The sequence below is a fragment of the Parambassis ranga genome, chromosome 9 (assembly GCF_900634625.1).
Source record: "Parambassis ranga chromosome 9, fParRan2.1, whole genome shotgun sequence".
In the NCBI taxonomy this organism is placed as follows: domain Eukaryota; kingdom Metazoa; phylum Chordata; class Actinopteri; family Ambassidae; genus Parambassis; species Parambassis ranga.
The window spans coordinates 23,274,966-23,294,909 of NC_041030.1; the positions used below are offsets into that span (position 1 = coordinate 23,274,966).

Consider the following 19,944-nt stretch of genomic DNA (forward strand, 5'->3'; position numbering starts at 1 on the left):
TAGTTCCTTGTTCCATGTGATGAACACAGTGTGGACTGATGTGAGGTCAGACTCTGCATGGAGCTGGTGTCACGCTGCAGCTGTGTTTCTATAATGAGCCTCAGTCATGATGCCGGTGCTCTGGCTCAGTGAGCTAACTAGTTAGCTGCTGTCTGCTAACACAGGTCCATCCATGAATGTGTGATGAACATGAATCATCACATGAATCTACAGCAGGAACACTGACACAGTAAACATGCTGAATGCCTGTTTGTTATCAGCAGCCTCTCTGTTCACTTGATGCCCACAGCCTGCCTCAGGACACACAGACCTGTCCACAGCTGCTTCTGGACTCAACATGGACATTAACTACACATGCTCCATTTTACTTATTAGATTATTTAGATTATTTTAACCTGTTCACATCCTTTGGAAATCAATCATATATATTCAGTGTGTGAGTACTTTTACTTTGAATACTTTAAGTACATTTAAAAGTACTTTTACTTAAGGAGGACTGTTGATGCAGCACTTCTACTTTTACTTCAGTACCGAGCTTCGGTTCTTCCTCCTCCACTGGTGTCAATGAACAGTGTGTTTCCTGAAGGCTGGTGTGGAGCAGAGAGTCAGGTCAGTGAGGTGTTATGAACTGTAGGCTCCACGCTGCTCTTCCTGGGACTGTCCTGATTGGCTTTCAGGTCTGTGGTGGTGGTTGATCCAATCAAACGCGTTGACTGGTCTGGGTCAGGGTTTCATCAGTTCAGCAGGGAGCGTGGACCCCCCCCCCCCCCCCGCTGGTGACGTCATCAGTCTACCTGTCAGAGCAGGGTCACCTGTGCGTGCGAACATCACGGCACAAACAGGAACCTACGCGCTCGTGTCCAACTGAAAACCTGATCCATAAAGTGACGTCACGTGTTCTCCGTCACTCCCTGTTGAGTTTCTGAAGAATCGAAACTAACCCGTGGAGCCTCCGCCCGCTCCGGGTCCGCCCTGTGTGTGTCTGTGTGTGTGTTCCTAGCACGCAGCAGGATGGAGGAATGTCCGCCGGTGACCGTGCGGGGGGACTGGACTCCGGTTCAGTCCAAAACCCTGAAGAACAAACTGCAGCTTTACTTCCAGAGCAGGAAGAAGTCCGGCGGAGGAGACTGCCGGGTGGAGGTGCAGGACGGAGGCAGAGCCGCAGTGTACTTCCTGTCAGAGGAGGGTAAGAAAAAAAGACACCAACATGAACAAAAACTCGGAACCGCTTCGAGTTTCTGCACAAAAAGTCCGCGAGAGGTTTTAAAGTGTTACCGTAATGTCTGAAACTGAGGAGCAGCGGGGAAAGCAGGAAACAGGAAGTAACCGCTGATCTGTAAATGCTCTGTAATGACGTGTTTTTATTGTCATGTGTTATCTAAAACGCTGGTTATGACTCAGCTGACCTCCCAGCATGCACCTCTTCTCAAACAGGGGCCACAGCTCCTCCTCTGTCCTCACGCTGCTCTGACAGAGGCTCCTTACGACAGCACGGAGGCTGTGTGTGTCTGTTGTGTTGTGCTGACGCTGGTTTTGTGTGTCTGCAGTGAGGCAGCGAGTCCTGGACAGGAAACATCATGAACTCCTGCTGGACAATCAGACCGTCCCCCTGCAGCTGAGTCCTGCAGCAGTGAGTGAACACGTCACGCCTCTGCATGTCACATGACCGTCCGTCCATCTGTGTCCTCACAGTGTGTGTGTGTGTCCTCAGTGTGTGTGATCTTGCTGTTTATGGCAGCAGCTGTGAACATTTATCAAACACTAGTTGAGTTTGTTGTCGGAGCTTCATATGAATGTAGTGACACCATCTTGGGAGCAGCACAGTGACTGTCTGAGTGTCTGCAGGTCTTTCTGGTGTTCGGTGAGGTGACCTTGGTGTGTTTGTTTTCTCCTCAGAGCTCCTCCAGCGGTGACGCCTCAGGTGAGACTTCTGACAGCTGCAGGAATCCTGTTTCAAGAACACCCTGACAGATTCAACATTCACTGAGATGATGGAGGTCAAAGGTCACTGGGACCTCCATCACACACATGTTGTCATGACGCTAGAGTCTTAGGGGAAAAGGTCAAATCAGTGTAGTGTAGTCTGTGTGTGTGTTCCTGTGAGCAGACACACTCTCTGAACTGGACTCTGACTCTGTCCTCAGACTCGCCGGCTGATTCAAAGTCTCAGAAGTCTCAAGTTGGACCTGAACATGAAAGTGGTGCAGAGAAAGACGGTAAAAACCAACACAAAGCAGCACAGTGCTGTCCTCCATGGACACACAACTCCACAGTCTTTCAGTCTACGGCAGGCTGAGGATCACATGACACAGCAGAGCAGCTGCAGCTCAGGATAAACTGTGATGAAGGTGAAGCAGGTGTTTGTGTCTCCCTTAGACTCGGCGTTCGCTCAGAGCACCGCGGTCCTGTTGGAGAACATCGCAGACGACATGTCCAGAGACCTGCTGTCCATGCTGGTGGAGAGTGTGTCCGGGCTGGACGAGGACGGATACCGCCTGGAGGTCATCTGTGAGTCCAACAGAGCCGTGGTCACCTTCAGCAGGCCTGCAGGTAGGACAGGGAGACAGCAGGTCCTGATCCAGGTTTATGCATGAGGACTGAATATTTCACCTGTTGGTCCTGGTTTTGGTCACGTTTTACAGACGTACAGAGGTTCATCACTGCCAGTCAGACCAGCACAAAGATGCAGAGACTCGGACTGATGGCCCGGCCGCTGGAGGTGCCGAGGAGCGTCCGGGTGGAGAGTCTTCCTCCGAATGTGGTGAAAGGTGCAGAGCCTGCTCACAGAGTTCATTCTTCAGCTTCAGTCTGCTGATCAGTTTTATGTGTGTGTGTCCAGATAATGAAAGCTAGCTGTGCTGTGGTACACATCAGTCCTAAAAAAGAAAATGCATGTGGGTGTATGTACAGCTGCTGTGGACGGTTACAGAGCCTTCCTGCTCCTCCATCATCATTAGTCCTCTCTGCCAGTCTGACGCCCTGGTGTCGCTTCTGATCCCTTTCAGACATGCTGGAGCTGTACTTTGAGAAGATGTGGGTGCTGCCAGAAAGCATCACCATGATCCCAGAGGAAGGGGCCGCTGTCGTCTCCTTCACTGACCCCAAAGGTTTGTCACACTCTGCTCCTTTAAAGTGTCTTCTGAGGTGTGAGTGTAACAGATACGGTCAAAAATATGTGGACATCAGAGGGAGGAACGCTGAAGCTGCTGCAGGGGGTCAGTGATCCATCTGTGATTGTGAGGTTTGTCCCCTGTCAGCTGACGTCAGGGATCCATGCAGGCCAGTCAAGTTTTGTCTGTTGCAGCAAAGAGATGAGCCTAAATTAACCCAGACTTTTCCCATACATGCTGTCCACATACTTTTGGCCATTAGTTTGAAGTCGGCTTGACCTGTGTCTGCTCTGTCTCTGCAGTTGCAGAAAGCATTTGTGTAAAAGAAGACCATGTGATGCGCTCCATCCCTATCAAGGTGTATCCGTACTCTGAGTCCCTGGCCACCGCCTTGTACGGCAAAGAACGACCAACATGGAGGACGCCTGAAGCCTTCACAGAGAGCGTCCATCATGCAGTCTGGAAATTCCTGCTGATGAAGAATCTGTCAAAAAACATCAACGACCAGATGCGTCCATACTTCTGCAGCGTGGACTTGGAGGAACCGGAGGTGAAACTCAGGCCTGTACCCGGCTTTCTGAGGCAGAGAGGTCTGACGGCGGCACAAGTCAACGACTGGCCACACAACGTCCGAGACGCCTTCTGTCAGCTAATGTCTCAATACTCAGCCTTTGAATGTCCAGTGACCCCTGCGGCATGGAAGGCTGCAGAGAAAGACGTCCGTTTGGTTGTGAGGGAAGATGCAGTCCTGGTGCTGGATGCCTCCCGGGGCATGTTGACCGTCGCTGGGCGAGCTGACGACATAAAACTGATCAGGCCTCCAGTGGAAAACCTGGTTCTACAAGCTGTGACTCATAGTGAACGGCAGACCAATGGCATCTCTGAGGTGATGAGTATGTCCCCCGCATGGTTTTACATCCTAAAGCAAGACGGGTTGCTGAAAGCTGCTTTGGACATTTCCTCTGAGATGACCCTGTCCTACGACGAAGGTCCCCAGGCGTTAACCCTCACAGGACTCCCTGCCGAAGTTTACAAGGCCAAGGCGTGGATCTTGGAGCGGAATGCAAATATGAGTAAAAAAACGCTGAGTGTCCCATCGGGTCTTCTACAGTTCCTCAAGACAGTGGATTCCATGGACATGTCCAACGACCTGTTCACATCTCAAGGCATCTGTGCTATCTACATCATTGAGAGCAAAGAGGTGTTACTGCTGGGCACTTCCAGCAGAGTCCTCGCAGACGCAGAGAGCAAGATGAAGGAGGCGTTGTCCTTCCAGGTCCTGAATGTGGAAGACCAGGAAGTTGTGAAACTTCACAGCTGGGGGGACCTGAAGCAGCAGCTGCTGGACTCCTACAACTACCCAAAGAAGACAACAGTCACCATTCAGGAGAACCCAGAGGACAAAGTGACTGTGGCCGGCTTCCAGAATCCAGTCAAAGAGGTCAGCCATAGTTTGAGGGAGTTCATCATGAACTACTCACGATTTCAAGACAGCCTCCGAGTTGAGTCCTGTGCTGTGGCTCAGTTCATTGACAGGAGGAGGACACAGGACTGCTCCAGAATTTCTAAAGATCATGAAGTGTCCGTCCATTTTGATTCTGAGAGGCCAAGAATTGTCCTCGCGGGGGCTCGTCTTCATGTCCAGAGAGCCAAATCCTGCTTCCAGGACCTGGTCAGTGCCCTCCACACTGACACGTTGACTGTTGATAAGCCTGGAGCTAAGAAGTATTTCCAGGCTGATGGAAGCCTCCTGCTGTCTACAATCCTGACAGACTTCAGCTGTGTGGTGGTGCTGCGCCCAGAAATGCAAGAGGAAGAGGAGGAAGAGAACTTTGAGGAAGAAAGAACCCTCTGTTACTGCAAAGTGCAGACCAGCAGTGGAGTGCTGATTTCAGTCAGCAAAGCAGACATCTGCAGCCTCCGTGTGGACGCTGTGGTCAATGCAGCAAACGAGGACTTAAAGCACATTGGAGGCGTCGCGTTAGCGTTGCTCAGCGCCGCCGGCCCACAGCTGCAGACAGCCAGCAACGACTACGTGGCCAGGAATGGACGTCTGAGCCCAGGAGAGGCCACCGTCACTGATGCTTTTAACCTGCCCTGCAAATATGTGGTCCACGCGGTTGGCCCGCGCTTCTCACAGTTTGACAAGATGGCGTCGGTGTCGCTCCTCAAGATGGCGGTTAAAGAAAGCCTAAAACAGGCAGGCTCTGTCCGCTGCTCCACCGTCGCCCTGCCGGCCATCAGTTCTGGAGTGTTCGGGTTTCCTGTGGACCTCTGTGCAGACGCCATCGCCCAGGCTGTCCGTGAGTACTGTGACGGACCTCGGGGTCCGGGGTCGCTAACAGAGATCCACCTGGTGGACAACAATGACAACACCAGCAGAGTCTTGGCTGCCGCCATTAACACAGGGTTCTTTGATCTCGGTCCTACCATGACGGTCCCTCAGCAGGACGCCGGCAGAGCCTCCTCAGGGTAAACTTCATTTTTACTATTATGGACCAAACAGAACAGCCTGTCCACCGCCCCATCCTGCTTATCATATCATCCTTTGTTGTCTCTAGCAGTTTTCAGGGAGGTCGGGGCAAAGGTCGAGGTCAGAGCCAGCCATCCAGGTGTCAGTTTGTTAAAAGACGAGGAAAAGGAGGAAGAGGAGCTGGAGCTCATGAACATCAGCAGAGTATCGGGGGAGGTCAGAGCCCCAGGAGAAACACCAGGCACACAGGGTGAGGCTCTTCATCTTCTTCCCTGTTTTGGTCCGCAGGCTGCTGTCATGACGACTGCAGTCTTCCTAATGATCCTGTGTTCTGATTGGCTGCAGGCCAGCAAGGATTGAGGAGACCACAGCTGAGGGGCTGACGATCGTCCTCTGTCAGGGGAACATTCAGGAGCAGACTGTGAGTTCTAATCCTGATTTATGACACCTCACTCTGATCTTGGCTGTTTGGTCTCAGCTGATCCAGGTTACAGGCAGGAACCTGTCTCTCATGTTGTCCAGCTGGTGGCGGGGTTCAGGGTTCAGTGGTCGCTCTCTGAGCTGCTGTAGACATGTTGATAATTGTCCACTGTTCACCCTGAGACGGACTCTCCCAAACATCCGTTAACATGAGCACCAAAAGCAGCTCCTCCTACAGTCTGACCCACACAGGGATTATAATCTGACCACACAGAGCGCTGCCATCCACCTGCAGCAGCATCAGACATACGATGCTTTCTGGTGTTGCTGACAGATGGGACACAGTCCCATGTGCAGATCCAGGTCTGATGGAAGACACAGCGAACCATCCAAACAAAGTTAACCATTAAAGCTCTGTGAAAGTGAAGCTTTACTGGAGAAAACGCTTTCATAAATCTGTCTCTGTGATTCTGCCCCTCAGACTGACGTCATCGTTAACACCATCGCAGAAAACATGAACCTGGACCAGGGAGCCGTCTCCAAGGCGCTGCTGGAAGCGGCGGGACCCAGCCTGCAGCTGGCTGTCCGCTCTGCAGCTGGAGTGGCCTCTCTGCAGCAGGGAGAGGTCGTCATCACCGACGGCTGCAAACTGGCCTGTCACAAAGTCTTTCATGCTGTCTGCCCTTTTTGGGACAACGGACGCGGCCAGGCCGAGAAGGTGAGAGGACGAGGACTGCAGGGTAGCAGCCTGTAGGGTCAGGGCAGAACACACAACAGTGAACAGTCTGCAGACAGTCTGTAAACAGTCTGTAAACAGTCTGCACCTTTCTACGCACGCAGGTGCTCCGATTCACACCGAAGGGCAACCACCAGGAAGCACGTTAGCTTAAGTTCTGTTTATCCAAAGGATACGTCAGCAGACAGGAGACAGACTGGAGACAGGAGACAGACTGGAGACAGACAGGAGACAGACTGGAGACAGACAGAAGACAGACAGAAGAAAGACAGAAGACAGACAGGAGACAGACAGGAGACAGACAGGAGACAGACTGGAGACAGACAGAAGACAGACAGGAGACAGACAGAAGACAGACAGGAGACAGAGAGGAGACAGACAGGAGACAGACTGGAGACAGGAGACAGACTGGAGACAGACAGCAGACAGACAGAAGACAGACAGGAGACAGACAGAAGACAGACAGGAGACAGACTAGAGACAGACAGGAGACAGACTGGAGACAGACAGAAGACAGACAGGAGACAGAGAGGAGACAGACAGGAGACAGACAGAAGACAGGAGACTGACAGGAGACAGACTGGAGACAGACAGCAGACATGAGACAGACAGCAGACAGGAGACAGACAGAGTCTGACAGTGTGTCTTGAGACTGATGCTTCATCAGAGACCAGTCTGCATGTCAGACATTTAACTGTACTGGACTACTGTTGGTGAACAGAGTCTCTTTAGTGGCACCTAGTGGCAGCAACAGTAACTGCAGCACAGAGGTGATCCTCAGGGTGCCTCTCTGTGTAACTTCAAACGTCTGTGTGTGTCTGTCTGTGTCTGTGTCTGTGTGTGTCTGTGTGTGTCTGTGTCTCTGTGTCTGTGTCTGTCTGTCTGTCTGTGTCTGTGTCTGTCTCTGTCTGTGTGTGTCTGTGTCTGTCTGTGTCTGTGTCTGTATCTGTGTCTGTCTGTGTCTGTGTGTGTGTGTCTGTGTCTGTCTGTGTCTCTGTGTCTGTCTGTGTCTGTCTGTGTCTGTCTGTGTCTGTGTGTGTGTGTGTGTGTGTGTCTGTCTGTGTCTCTGTGTCTGTCTGTGTCTGTCTGTGTCTGTCTGTGTCTGTGTGTGTCTGTGTCTGTGTCTGTCTGTGTCTGTGTCTGTCTGTGTCTGTCTGTCTGTGTCTGTGTCTGTGTCTGTGTCTGTCTGTGTCTCTGTGTCTGTCTGTGTCTGTCTGTGTCTGTGTGTGTCTGTGTCTGTGTGTGTCTGTGTCTGTCTGTGTCTGTGTGTGTCTGTGTGTGTGTGTGTCTGTGTCTGTCTGTGTCTCTGTGTCTGTCTGTGTCTGTCTGTGTCTGTGTCTGTCTGTGTGTGTGTGTGTGTCTGTGTCTGTCTGTGTCTCTGTGTCTGTCTGTGTCTGTCTGTGTCTGTCTGTGTCTGTGTGTGTCTGTGTCTGTCTGTGTCTGTCTGTGTCTGTGCGTGTCTGTGTCTGTCTGTGTCTGTCTGTGTCTGTGTGTGTCTGTGTCTGTCTGTGTCTGTGTCTGTGTCTGTCTGTGTCTGTGTCTGTGTGTGTCTGTGTCTGTGTCTGTCTGTGTCTCTGTGTCTGTCTGTGTCTGTCTGTGTCTGTGTGTGTCTGTGTCTGTGTGTGTCTGTGTGTGTCTGTGTCTGTCTGTGTCTGTGTGTGTCTGTGTGTGTCTGTGTCTGTGTCTGTGTGTGTCTGTGTCTGTGTGTGTCTGTGTCTGTCTGTGTCTGTCTGTGTCTGTGTGTGTCTGTGTGTCTGTGTCTGTGTCTGTGTCTGTCTGTGTCTGTCTGTGTCTGTCTGTGTCTGTGTCTGTGTCTGTCTGTGTCTGTGTGTGTCTGTGTCTGTGTGTGTCTGTCTGTGTCTGTGTCTGTGTGTGTCTGTGTCTGTGTGTGTCTGTGTCTGTCTGTGTCTGTGTCTGTGTGTGTCTGTGTGTGTCTGTGTCTGTGTCTGTGTGTCTGTGTCTGTCTGTGTCTGTGTCTGTGTGTGTCTGTGTCTGTCTGTGTCTGTCTGTGTCTGTGTGTGTCTGTGTCTGTCTGTGTCTGTGTCTGTGTCTGTGTCTGTGTGTGTCTGTGTCTGTGTCTGTGTGTGTCTGTGTCTGTGTGTGTCTGTGTCTGTGTGTGTGTGTGTGTCTGTGTCTGTGTCTGTGTCTGTGTTAGGTAAAATAACCCAACACCGTTACACCATCTGCAAAACAGAGACCACAGACAACTTCTTGTTTTACTTGCAAGGAGAGTGACCCCAGAGACTGCTCAGTTACAATCTCCAAACTCACTCTGAAACAGTCTCTGGCTCGCCTGCCTTTTATTGAATGTAGGAGTGCCCTATTTTTACAACATTGTTACTAAGGGGAAAAGGGAAACATCTTGTTCAGTATCGAAACCACTCTTTTCATATCTTCACTGACACCCTTCTCGAAACCGTGGTGTGCTTCCTTCTCGTTTCTTGGTGAAGTTGCTCCACTGCCCCCGCCGTGACCTGTCTATCAGCTATTTACATGCAAGCTGGCTACAGAAGATAATGCATGATACGACACGTCTACAGAAAATAAGGAACACTTTTATAAGAATAAATGTATAATCATTAAAGAATAACTCCAACATTTCCCTCCTGTTTATACATTTATTCTATCAATTTATCCTTAGCATAACCACTTCTTTTGATTTTCAGTTATGTAGTCATTTAGACAGTTTAAATGGTACACTCAGAGGTCAGTTGTAATCTTCTGGGTAAGAACAGATCTGGGAGCTGTTCCTCTGGATCGTCGTCGTCGTCCACATCTGCTTCGGCCTCTTGTGTGTCATCAGCTGTGTTGTCATTTGCAGGGATTAATGCATACATTTGATCAACTTTAGCTTGAACAGGTCCAATTGCTGTTGTGATAATTCTGGCGCACAATACTCTAATACATGGAATCCAACAACATCCACATAAGGTGAGAATGGCTGCAAAAACAGCAATGGATAACATACTGACGTCATTAACGTTTTATATTTGCCAAATACATCACCAAATCTGTCCCACACGGTGGTGTCGACTCCAGAATGGTCCTTCATCTTTTGGTTCAGGGTACGCAATCCCTCCACTGCTTTTGTGAGGCTGCCATCAGCTGCTGTGTTGTTAGGAATAAAGGTACAGCACTGTTCCCCGAAAATGGTGCAGACACCACCTTCTTTTGCAAGAAGCATGTCTACAGCAATTCTGTTCTGGAAGGCCATAAGGGAGGTAGCCGACAATTGCTCATGGACAGCGGTGAGTGCTGCTTCAGTTTGATTTCCTAATCTCTGCACATTATAGTGGATGTAGTTGATTCTGTCTACGTTTTTATTAATAGTACACCACCAACACAATAGAGACTCAAATCCTGTGGCAACCTGATCAGCTAGTTTGTATTCATCTGGAACTCCTCTGGGAACTCCTATAGCATCAATATAGGTCGGATCAGCACTGATGCTTGCACTTCTTTTCTTCCTGTACCAAGCATCATTCATCATTATGACAGTAAGTATAGTTGTGTGAACCAGCTAGAAGCTATAGTGGTAGTATTGCAAGGGTTATCCGTAGCTATATCATAAGCAGATGAGCTCTTTTTGACACTCTACTATTTAAGGAGTCTTCATACCATAATAGTAGAAAAACCAAGACCACACACAATCTTATGACGTCGTCCAAACTCCATATTGCCTGTAGGACTCTCCTATACACCCCACCAGACTTAGAGTACAATCTTCACCAGGGTTGAGACAGTTAAGATCTGTTATCAATAACTCCCTTTGTAACTGGCCTTTTAGTCTATGGGTGCCTATTGAGGTCCTCTAGCCTACTCAGGGAAGTAACTATCCTATGACGTCACAGAGGGTTGATAATTTAGAACTTTCTTACAGTGTGAGAGATGAATCCAGGTTGATCTTTCCGCTATTTTGAGCGCGGTGCCTGTGGTTAGCAGTACTTGGAATGGACCTTCCCACTTAGGTGAATGCCAATGTTTGCATTTGATGCTTCTAACTAGGACCCAATCACCTAGCGTGACGAGGTGTTCCTGTGAAGAGACAGATGATGAGTTTTCAGTTTCTTTGTTTGCTTCCTTCTGCCTGTGTTCAAACAGCTTCCTATTGTGATCTGCGAGTGTGACTTCCTCTGCTGTCTCCCATGTGTTATCAAAAAGAGGAAGTCTGTAAGGTTTACCATATATGGTCTCATATGGAGTTAAACCTGTTGTGCTAGTAATGTTAATGTGTAACTTCACTAGGTCTAGACACTGTGTCCATTGTCGTCCTGTCTCATCCATAGTTTTCTTTAATCTGTTTTTAATAGTTCCATTCATTCTTTCCACTAACCCTGCGTTTTGGGGATGGTACGCACAGTGATTTCTGAGGTTAATCTGGAAAGCCTGACCTATTTTAGTGATTACCTGGTTTACGAAATGTGAACCGTTGTCACTATAAATGGTTTCTGGAATACCAAATCTAGGGATGATGTCTTTGCATAAAGCTTTAGCGACAGTTAGGGCGTCAGGTGTTTTAGTGGGAAACAACTCTATCCATTTGGAGAAAGCATCTATGATCACCAAACAGAATTTCTTCCCTTCACTCTGATTTAATTCAATGAAATCCATATGTATGCTTTGGAAAGGATATTGAGGTGTAGGGAATTTTCCTCGTCTTGGCCTGAGGTTTCCCTGTGGATTGTGTCGAGCACAAATTAAACATGCTCTACAAAAATTTTTTTGAATAGGAAGTAAACCCATAGGTTGTATATGTCCTGTGTACCAGTCCTACCATCCCTCCTGTTGAGACATGAGTTGATCCATGGCTCAATATAGCCGCCCATTTATATAAGTTTTTTGGTAGGATTGGTTTGTTTTCAGGTCATACATAGATATCATTTGTTTGTTTTGCTCCATTTTTTGTCCATATGGCTTTTTCAGCATCAGGCGATTGTTGCTGCATGTCTTTTAAAGTGTCGTGTGACATTTGGTCTTCTGAGACCACACAGAGTTTCATTTCTTTCAATGCAGCCGCTTTTGCTGTTTGGTCTGCAAAGTCATTTCCTTTAGAGACTGTATCAGTTCCCCGTGTGTGAGCGGGACATTTGCATATTGCAACTTGCTTTGGCAGTTGCACAGCTTGCAATAGTTCTGCTAGTAATTGTGCATGCGTGACCGGTTTTCCTGTTGACGTTACCATACCTCTGTTATGCCAATGTTGTGCAAACGAGTGTACCGTTCCAAATGCATACTGGCTGTCTGTGTATATGGTCACTGACTTGTTTTTCATTAGCTTACAGGCCTCTGTAAGTGCTACTAATTCTGCTGCTTGGGCAGAATAGTGCTGTGGTAAAGTTTCTGCTTCTAATACTGTAGTCAATGTCACTACTGCGTAGCCTGTTTTTGTTTTTCCCATGGCATCCTTTTTAGAGGATCCATCTACAAAGATTACTTTTCCTGTCGTAAGTGGTGTATCTTTCAAATCTTTTCTACATTTGGCAGTAGTTTCAGCTAAAGCCTGACAGTCATGTGCTTCTCCATCTTCTTCTGTCATTATCAGTGTGGCTGGAGTTACTTTATCCAACCTCTTTTTGTATTGCTCATTAATATGGTCAGTAAACCACATTGTCACGTGTAAATTTTCAAAAGACATCTTATCTTCAACGTGTGACACTGCTACAGAGGCTCTTTCTAACAGGTGTTGCCCCGTTTTCATGGGTGGCCTGTTTGGAATGTCCAATGAATAATAGTAATATGGTGTCCCTGCTCCTCTAAGCACGTATGTGTCATCAACAACTTTACACATTCTTTGAATTTGCATTCCGTTTGGAGTAGGAACGATAGCCAATTTAAGTTCAGTAAGTGCATCTCTGCCTAGAAAACAACAGTGGCATGTTGCATCTTACTCCCTCAGGGTCTCTCAACTCCACTGGTTCAGTAATGGGAACATGTTTCAATGAGCCCTGTGCTGCCCTGAGCTTAACGCAGCTCCTAGAGGAAGTGATCTAACTATGGTTTTACATGCTCCTGAGTCACAAAGGAATTCCATTTTCAAACCATTTACTAACAAAACGATTATTGGTCTGACTTTTTCTTCAAAAAAAAACAAATCCTCTAAATTTAAAATTTCATCTTCTGTAGCACGGTCACAATCATCATTTAATTGTGAGGCCACACAATCAACATCATCCTTGCTTTGAGGAAGCGGAATGGTACTGCTCTGCTTCGCTAGTCATGCTGACTGTGAGTTGTGAGGAGCTGGGTTGCTCCTACACTCTCGTGCCATGTGGGCATGCTTTCCACATGACCAGCATGCTTTTGGATCCATGCCAGGTCGTGGACCAAATCCTCTCCCACGACCTCTACCTCTTCCTCTGTCTCTGCCTCTATATCCTTTGTTGACACCTACTTATTTCTGTATAATTTGCTCTCCGCCTAAATCTATCCCTCAAACGCCCATGAAGTGCATTCACCTGGTCTAGTATGTCTTGGCTGTCTGCACGAAATGGTTCCCCGTTTGGTTGTCCTGGTCTAAAATTTCCTCTGACCAGATGCCATTCTGGTCCCATTTGAGTCATCCAGACCTGCTGGACTTCTCCTCCATTTAGACCATATGACACTCTGACTCCTTCCATTAATCTAATGCATTCTTCTACATCGGTTTTAGGAGATGGAATGCCAGCCACTGCCTTTTTAACATCATCTTGGTTCCATGTTCTGAACACACGGACAGTATTTGGTTGGCCCTCCTCTCCTGCTCTGGGGTTAGGTAATTCTATTAAGGGCATCGTGTCAATAGGTGGGCTTTCTGAATCAAATGGGGGAACCCATTTAGGGGCTGTTGGGGACACTAAGTCTCCTCCTAAATTTTATCCCAGTCTCCCACTGGGCCTTGGGACCTCAAATTTTTTTTTATTATCATTTTTTACATAAGGAGGGGGAGGCACAGGAAGGCCTGCAGCTCCTTCCTCATCCTCCACTTGTGCAACTACCTGTTGTAGTTGACGTCTGACATGTCTATATGGGCCATATTCATTATCTTCCTGTCTGTGATACATCATTCGACATGCCTGTTCCTCCTTCTCCTTTTCCTTCTCCTCCCGCTCCTTTTCCTGTTTCTCCTGTTTTGCTTTCCTCTCACCTTAGTCATCTCAAATCCGTGTTTATCTATTTTATCTTTTTTATCTTTACACTCTGTTTTTATTTTTACCTGCAAAGCTTTTAATTCTGTGGTTTGTAATTTGCCTGAAAATCCATATTTTTCTACTCATATTTGTAATGGTTTTAACGCTTCTGGTTTCGTAATTTCGAATATTTTCCAATCTTTATTTTGCATTCCTTCAAGAAATTTGCTTTGTTCTTTACCCATGTTTAAATGTGTTTTAGATCCAGTGGGTTTTAATACCTGGTGTATTCTAACACTGGATTTTTGTCAACGAGTTTGGTGAAAACAGTCTGTTGTGGTAAAACTCACTTCAACCTTATTCAGGTGGAGTTTTCTTGCCTACATGCATCCACAAGGACTCACCAAATTTACTCTCGTTGTATTATATGAAACTCAATTTCCAAGTGGAAACAGAATTTCCATTCACACTCTCATTCACACTTTCATTCACACTCTCCTTACTACCTCACCCGAACGCGTTTTATTTTAGGATCCTTACTCTAAACAGAGGACGCCGCCGCCCTTCGTAGAATTTAACTAGTTTGTTTCAACTAGAGGAGTCTACCCTCCGCGGACTTTAACTGTTTCTCTTTTTACCTGATAGAGTCTAGAATTGTCAGGGTTTTTATCTTCGCCTAACTTTTTCGCTCCCTGTATGCGTCAAGATTATCTATTTATTCACCATCTCATTCGCTCCCTTTTAAATCAAGACCATACTCACTAGTTGTCTGTGTCCCTCGGAAGTTCCGTCAACCTTTGGATCCCAACCCGTAAGGGAGAGACCAGTCCCGGAAAGGGTCTTTATGCAGTGGCCACTGACTTTTCCTGGTGTCTCCCTCACGCGCCGGAATCGTCAGGTATCTTGGAATCCGGCTCGAAGGACCAAATAATGTTAGGTAAAATAACCCAACACCGTTACACCATCTGCAAAACAGAGACCACAGACAACTTCTTGTTTTACTTGCAAGGAGAGTGACCCCAGAGACTGCTCAGTTACAATCTCCAAACTCACTCTGAAACAGTCTCTGGCTCGCCTGCCTTTTATTGAATGTAGGAGTGCCCTATTTTTACAACATTGTTACTAAGGGGAAAAGGGAAACATCTTGTTCAGTATTGAAACCACTCTTTTCATATCTTCACTGACACCCTTCTCGAAACCGTGGTGTGCTTCCTTCTCATTTCTTGGTGAAGTTGCTCCACTGCCCCCGCCGTGACCTGTCTATCAGCTATTTACATGCAAGCTGGCTACAGAAGATAATGCATGATACGACACGTCTACAGAAAATAAGGAACACTTTTATAAGAATAAATGTATAATCATTAAAGAATAACTCCAACAGTCTGTCTGTGTCTGTCTGTCTGTGTCTGTGTGTGTCTGTGTCTGTCTGTGTGTGTCTGTGTCTTCAGGGGTTGATGACCATCATCAGATACTGTCTGAAGGAGGCGGAGAAGCTGCAGATGGCGTCGCTGTCCTTCCCGGCCATCGGTACAGGAAACCTGAGCTTCCCCAGAGACGTGGTGTCCAGGGTGCTGCTGACGGAGGTCCGCTCATTCAGCCGCAGATCCCCGCGCTGTCTGAGGGAGGTGGTCATCGTCGTCCACGCCAGCGACAGCCACACTGTGGATGTGAGTTTACACTCAGCGAGCTCTGCTCAGACTGCAGCAGCTGATTGTTGAGTCATATTCAGGATTATAATCCGCACACACAAGGCTCATTGTTAAAGGTCTGCATGTCAGCGTGTAGTCTAAAACGTTTTCAGCATGGCTTCTTCTTTATGATCAGTTGTTGCAGGAATGTGGCTCAGTCTGTGTCCACGCTGAGGAACACAGAACAAAACGCCCTCACAACACTCAGACCTGTGCTGGTTCTGATCCACAGCTAATGCATTAATGACTACTTGTCTCTCAGTGTTTCAGCAGAGAGTTCAAAGGTCAGACCGTCCCAAGGAGCTCCCAGCATGAAGCAGCAGGTCAGCCGCCACCCAGCCAATCACAGCGCTCCGTGGGTAAGACGCCTTTTATGATGTTTAGAGTTTCAGAGGACGACAATCAAACAGAACCGGACACAAATGTCTGTGTGTGTGCATGTGTGTGTGCGTGCGTGCATGTGTGTGTGTGTCTCTGTGTGTGTGTCTCTGTGTGTCTGTGTGTGTGCGTGTGTGTCTGTGTGTGTGCGTGTGTCTGTGTGTGTGCGTGTGTCTGTGTGTGTGCGTGTGTGTCTGTGTGTGTGTGCGTGTGTCTCTGTGTGTGTCTGTGTGTGTGCGTGTGTGTCTGTGTGTGTCTCAGCCTACTTCGGCCCTGTGTTGTCCCCCTCCCTCGGCGTGTACCAGATGCAGATGGGTCAGCTCACCCTGGAGGTGTCGTCAGGTGACATCACCAAGGAGACCAGTGATGTCATTGTCAATTCATCCAATCAGGACTTCAGCCTGAAATTAGGTGACTGCTCCTCGTCTCCTTCCCGTCTCAGAGTTGTGTTGTTTGCTGAGCGGCGGTTGTGTTTTGTTTCTCAGGTGTGTCGAAGGCGATCCTAGACGGCGCCGGACTGATGGTTGAACTGGAGTGTGCACAGATTGGTGTGTATCTGGAACTGACCTTCATACACACACAGACACACACACACACACACACGCTGATTTCTGTAATGTGTATGTTTTGCACATGAGTAGATATGAGTGTAATTATTTATTTATAACAGATTAGCCGCTCAGCTTTCTGAAGTCAGTGTGTGAACGCTGAGCTGTCTGCGTGTCCTCTCTGCAGTGAACGCTCCTGGTTATCAGCCGCGGGCAATGATCATGACGTCTGGCGGCCAGCTGCCCTGCAGGAGCATCATCCACGCCGTGGGCCAGAAGGACCCTGCAAAGATCAAAGAGCTGGTTTACAGCGTGCTGACGGTCTGCGAGGACAACAAGGCCCCCTCTGTCTCATTCCCAGCTCTGGGGACAGGTGCACACACACACTCACTCTCAGACACACACACACACACACACACTCACTCTCAGACACACACTCAGTTAAGGACTTCGAACGTGTTCCTTTCTCCTCGGCTGTTTGCGGATGGTTTCTCTGAGCGGCTCTGCAGCCATGTTGATTTCAGTCATCACACGTTCATATGACATCATCAACCGGCCCTGAATTTCTAGCAATTTCTGGACGTGTAAATGTTTTTATTAATGATCTGCAAACTTCTTCAATTTGTCAGTTTGCACTGTTGACAGAAAATATTATTTTGTTTATCTTTTCTGATGGATTGATTCTTGGTTCGACAGTTAGTGAACTATCCGCATGTTTGTTCCGCTCATCACCTCCATCTTGTGGCTGTAGTGAATATTGCAGCCTGTCAGGCTACATCACTTCACATCATTATCATCATCATCATCATCATCACTGCTGGTCACTTCCTGCCTCTTAGGTCAGGGAGGGGCCAGTCCGTCTGCAGTGGCAAACGCCATGGTGGAGGCGGTGGTGGAGTTTGTGAGGAAGAAGCAGCCGAGGTTCACCCGCATTGTGAAGATCCTGATCTTCCAGACCACCATGATGGCGGAATTCCACAGGAGCATGAAGAGCAGGCAGGGGGAGGAGGTGGAGGAGAAGAGCATCTTCGCCAAGTTCAAAGGTAGTGCAGAGACCGTTAGGACACGCCCCCTTCTGATTCTCACTGTGGCTGCCTTCTGTCATCAGACTGCAGTCTGGTCCACACATAAGAGAAACACACCAGAGTCTTCTGTGGGTGCAACTGAGGAATTTATTGCTTTTATGTTGTTTCAGACTCGGTCACGTCTTTTTTTGAGGGACGCATGGAGGAGCAGCCCGGCGCCGATGACTTAGTTCTGGAGAGGGAGGAGTTTGAGCCCACCGTGTTTGAACTGTGCGCCAACAACAACAAGGTAAAAATCCTGATCAGTCCCAGTCCTGGTGCACAGGTCAGACCAGCATCATGTGGTCAGACACAGACCGCTCAGGTCGGCGCATTCACTCACCTGCGCAGCGTGAGGTCAGGACCAATCAGGAGCTTTGACAGGTGAGGTGTCAGAGAGCCGAGGAGCTGCGGTCACTGATGCTCAGATTAGAGCCGTCGTGCTGGTTACACACATCATGTATGAACACAGCTCATCACTGAGCTTAGTGTGGATGCTCACGGTGTTGTCGTCATAGTTGTCATGTGGTTCCTGCTGTGGGCGGGGCTTCAGTGCTCAGATGACGCTGTGAATCTGTCTTATCGTCCACTCCGCCGCTGCAGGCTGTGAGTCAGGCCAAGCAAAGGATCCAAGATCTGATTGTGCGCGAGCAGGCGGAGAGAACCATTCCAGGGCCGTACATCGGGCAGCTGTCACAGGCCGACATCAAGGAGCTCAACGCCCTGCAGGGGAAACTGACGGTCAACATCCGCCTGGACAGAGGACAGGACCAGGAGCCCAGGATCCACATGGAGGGTCTGACCAGGGACGTTCTCACTGCTGAGGCGGCCGTCAGGTCAGCATGCAGAGAGCAGATTAATCACACACACACAGATATGTACTGAGCCTGAAACCATTCCTCCACCAGGGACATCATCCACAGGGTGGAGAGGAAGGAGAACCTGAGGAGCAAGGCCCTGCTCCTGGGTGGACTGGTAGAGTGGCAGTTTGAGCACCACGGCGGGGTGATGGTTCCCTTCGACATGTACAACAACCTCAGCCTGGAGGAGGCTCTGGAGAAAAAACAAAGTGTGAAGATCAACATCAACAACCAAGCGTTCATCGCCGAACCCGCCCACAAGAAAGCTCGCTCAGCTGACGGCCGCACGAAGGTGCAGCTGCTGAGGAGGGAGGTGAAGGGTGAGCATGACAGAAAAGCTGCTTCTGCTCTCAAACCAACACACACACGAACACAACCCGTCTCCTCTGGTCCTGTCAGCAGATGACGGCGCTCTGCCGCCACACTGGGACGACATGAAAGGAGCCATCGTCAAGCTGTTTACTGTGGCCCCACAATCACAGGAGTACAACGAGGTGGAGCAGGAACTCACAAAGACCGGGCTCTCCGTCAGCATCATCAGCGTACGTCCCTGCACAGCGCCCACACACACACACGGCTCCGTCAGAAGGTAACATGTTGTGTCTGCAGATCGAACGGGTTCAGAACACAACGCTGTGGAAGAGCTACCAGCTGCTGAAGCAACAGCTGGAGGCGAAGAACCAACACACACACAACGAAAAGCTGCTGTTCCACGGCACCGGAGCCAAGTCCATCGATCTGATCAACAACAAGGGCTTCAACCGCAGCTACGCCGGAGCGCACGGTAACCAGGGCCTCACACACACACACACACGCCTCCTGTTGACGGCCTTCTCGGTGACTCCCGTCCTCTCCTTGTGCAGGTGCCATGTACGGTAACGGCTCCTACTTTGCTGTGGACCCCAGCTACTCAGCCCAGCGCTATGCCACAGTGGACCAGCAGGGGCGTAGGCGCATGTACCAGGCCAGGGTTCTGGTTGGAGACTACACCAATGGAAAAAGTGGCTTGATCACTCCTCCCTCTAAGTCTGGCGTTGCTGCCGACCTGTACGACAGCGTCACCGATAACACTGCTAATCCCAACATGTTTGTTGTCTTCAATGACATCCAGGCGTACCCAGAGTACCTCATCACGTTTACCTGATTCTGCTCTCTGTCTGACGTCTGCACCATATTACAAAGAGAGAAGCACTCGCCACCACCAAGCAGCTTTTGGTCCGGGGAACCCTCCTCACTTCTACCCACTAAAAATGTTCCCATTATTTACTGACATACAGAAAGAAATCATGAATAAAGTATTTCTGATTCTGATACCATGTCTGTGTGTTTGAATGTAGGCAGCAGACTCATGGATACAGACCGTAACAACACACACAGTGGATACATAAAGAAGCTTCTGGAACAAAATGTTTTTATTAACAAAGGATAATCAGAGGTTTGACCCCCTTGTGTCATCTATGAATGATTTCACTTCCTCGGTTTGATGTAACACCATCAGACGTCTGCGACTGAAAGTCATTAAAGTTATGACTCCAGTTATCACGTTCATAACAGTTCATAC

The 19,944-nt window shown here is 48.7% G+C and overlaps 2 protein-coding genes across 4 annotated transcripts; one reads left to right on the forward strand and one right to left on the reverse strand.

The window, feature by feature from the left end:
- Nucleotides 1-984: 984 nt before the first annotated feature.
- Nucleotides 985-19,694, forward strand: LOC114440734 (protein mono-ADP-ribosyltransferase PARP14-like). 3 transcript variants are annotated; one of them, XM_028413189.1, is made up of 23 exons: nt 985-1,186; nt 1,548-1,630; nt 1,897-1,921; nt 2,145-2,216; nt 2,377-2,550; nt 2,643-2,768; nt 3,006-3,107; nt 3,413-5,582; nt 5,672-5,833; nt 5,929-6,004; nt 6,485-6,721; nt 15,294-15,512; nt 15,796-15,892; nt 16,173-16,322; nt 16,397-16,459; nt 16,647-16,832; nt 17,299-17,502; nt 17,655-17,773; nt 18,127-18,359; nt 18,432-18,703; nt 18,783-18,925; nt 18,993-19,167; nt 19,247-19,694. In XM_028413189.1, exons 1-23 carry the CDS (start codon nt 1,012-1,014, stop codon nt 19,525-19,527), a joined length of 5,544 nt encoding a protein of 1,847 aa, XP_028268990.1. In that variant the 5' UTR covers nt 985-1,011; the 3' UTR covers nt 19,528-19,694. The 3 variants fall into 3 exon arrangements, with proteins under 3 accessions (XP_028268990.1, XP_028268991.1, XP_028268993.1); XM_028413190.1 differs by having other exon boundaries at nt 18,786-18,925; XM_028413192.1 differs by having other exon boundaries at nt 5,675-5,833.
- LOC114440735 (uncharacterized) lies at nt 11,452-14,853 on the reverse strand. The gene is made up of 2 exons (XM_028413193.1): nt 13,169-14,853; nt 11,452-12,630 (listed from the first exon to the last, which is right to left on the reverse strand). Exon 2 carries the CDS (start codon nt 12,540-12,542, stop codon nt 11,604-11,606), a length of 939 nt encoding a protein of 312 aa, XP_028268994.1. The 5' UTR covers nt 12,543-12,630; nt 13,169-14,853; the 3' UTR covers nt 11,452-11,603.
- Nucleotides 19,695-19,944: the final 250 nt, after the last annotated feature.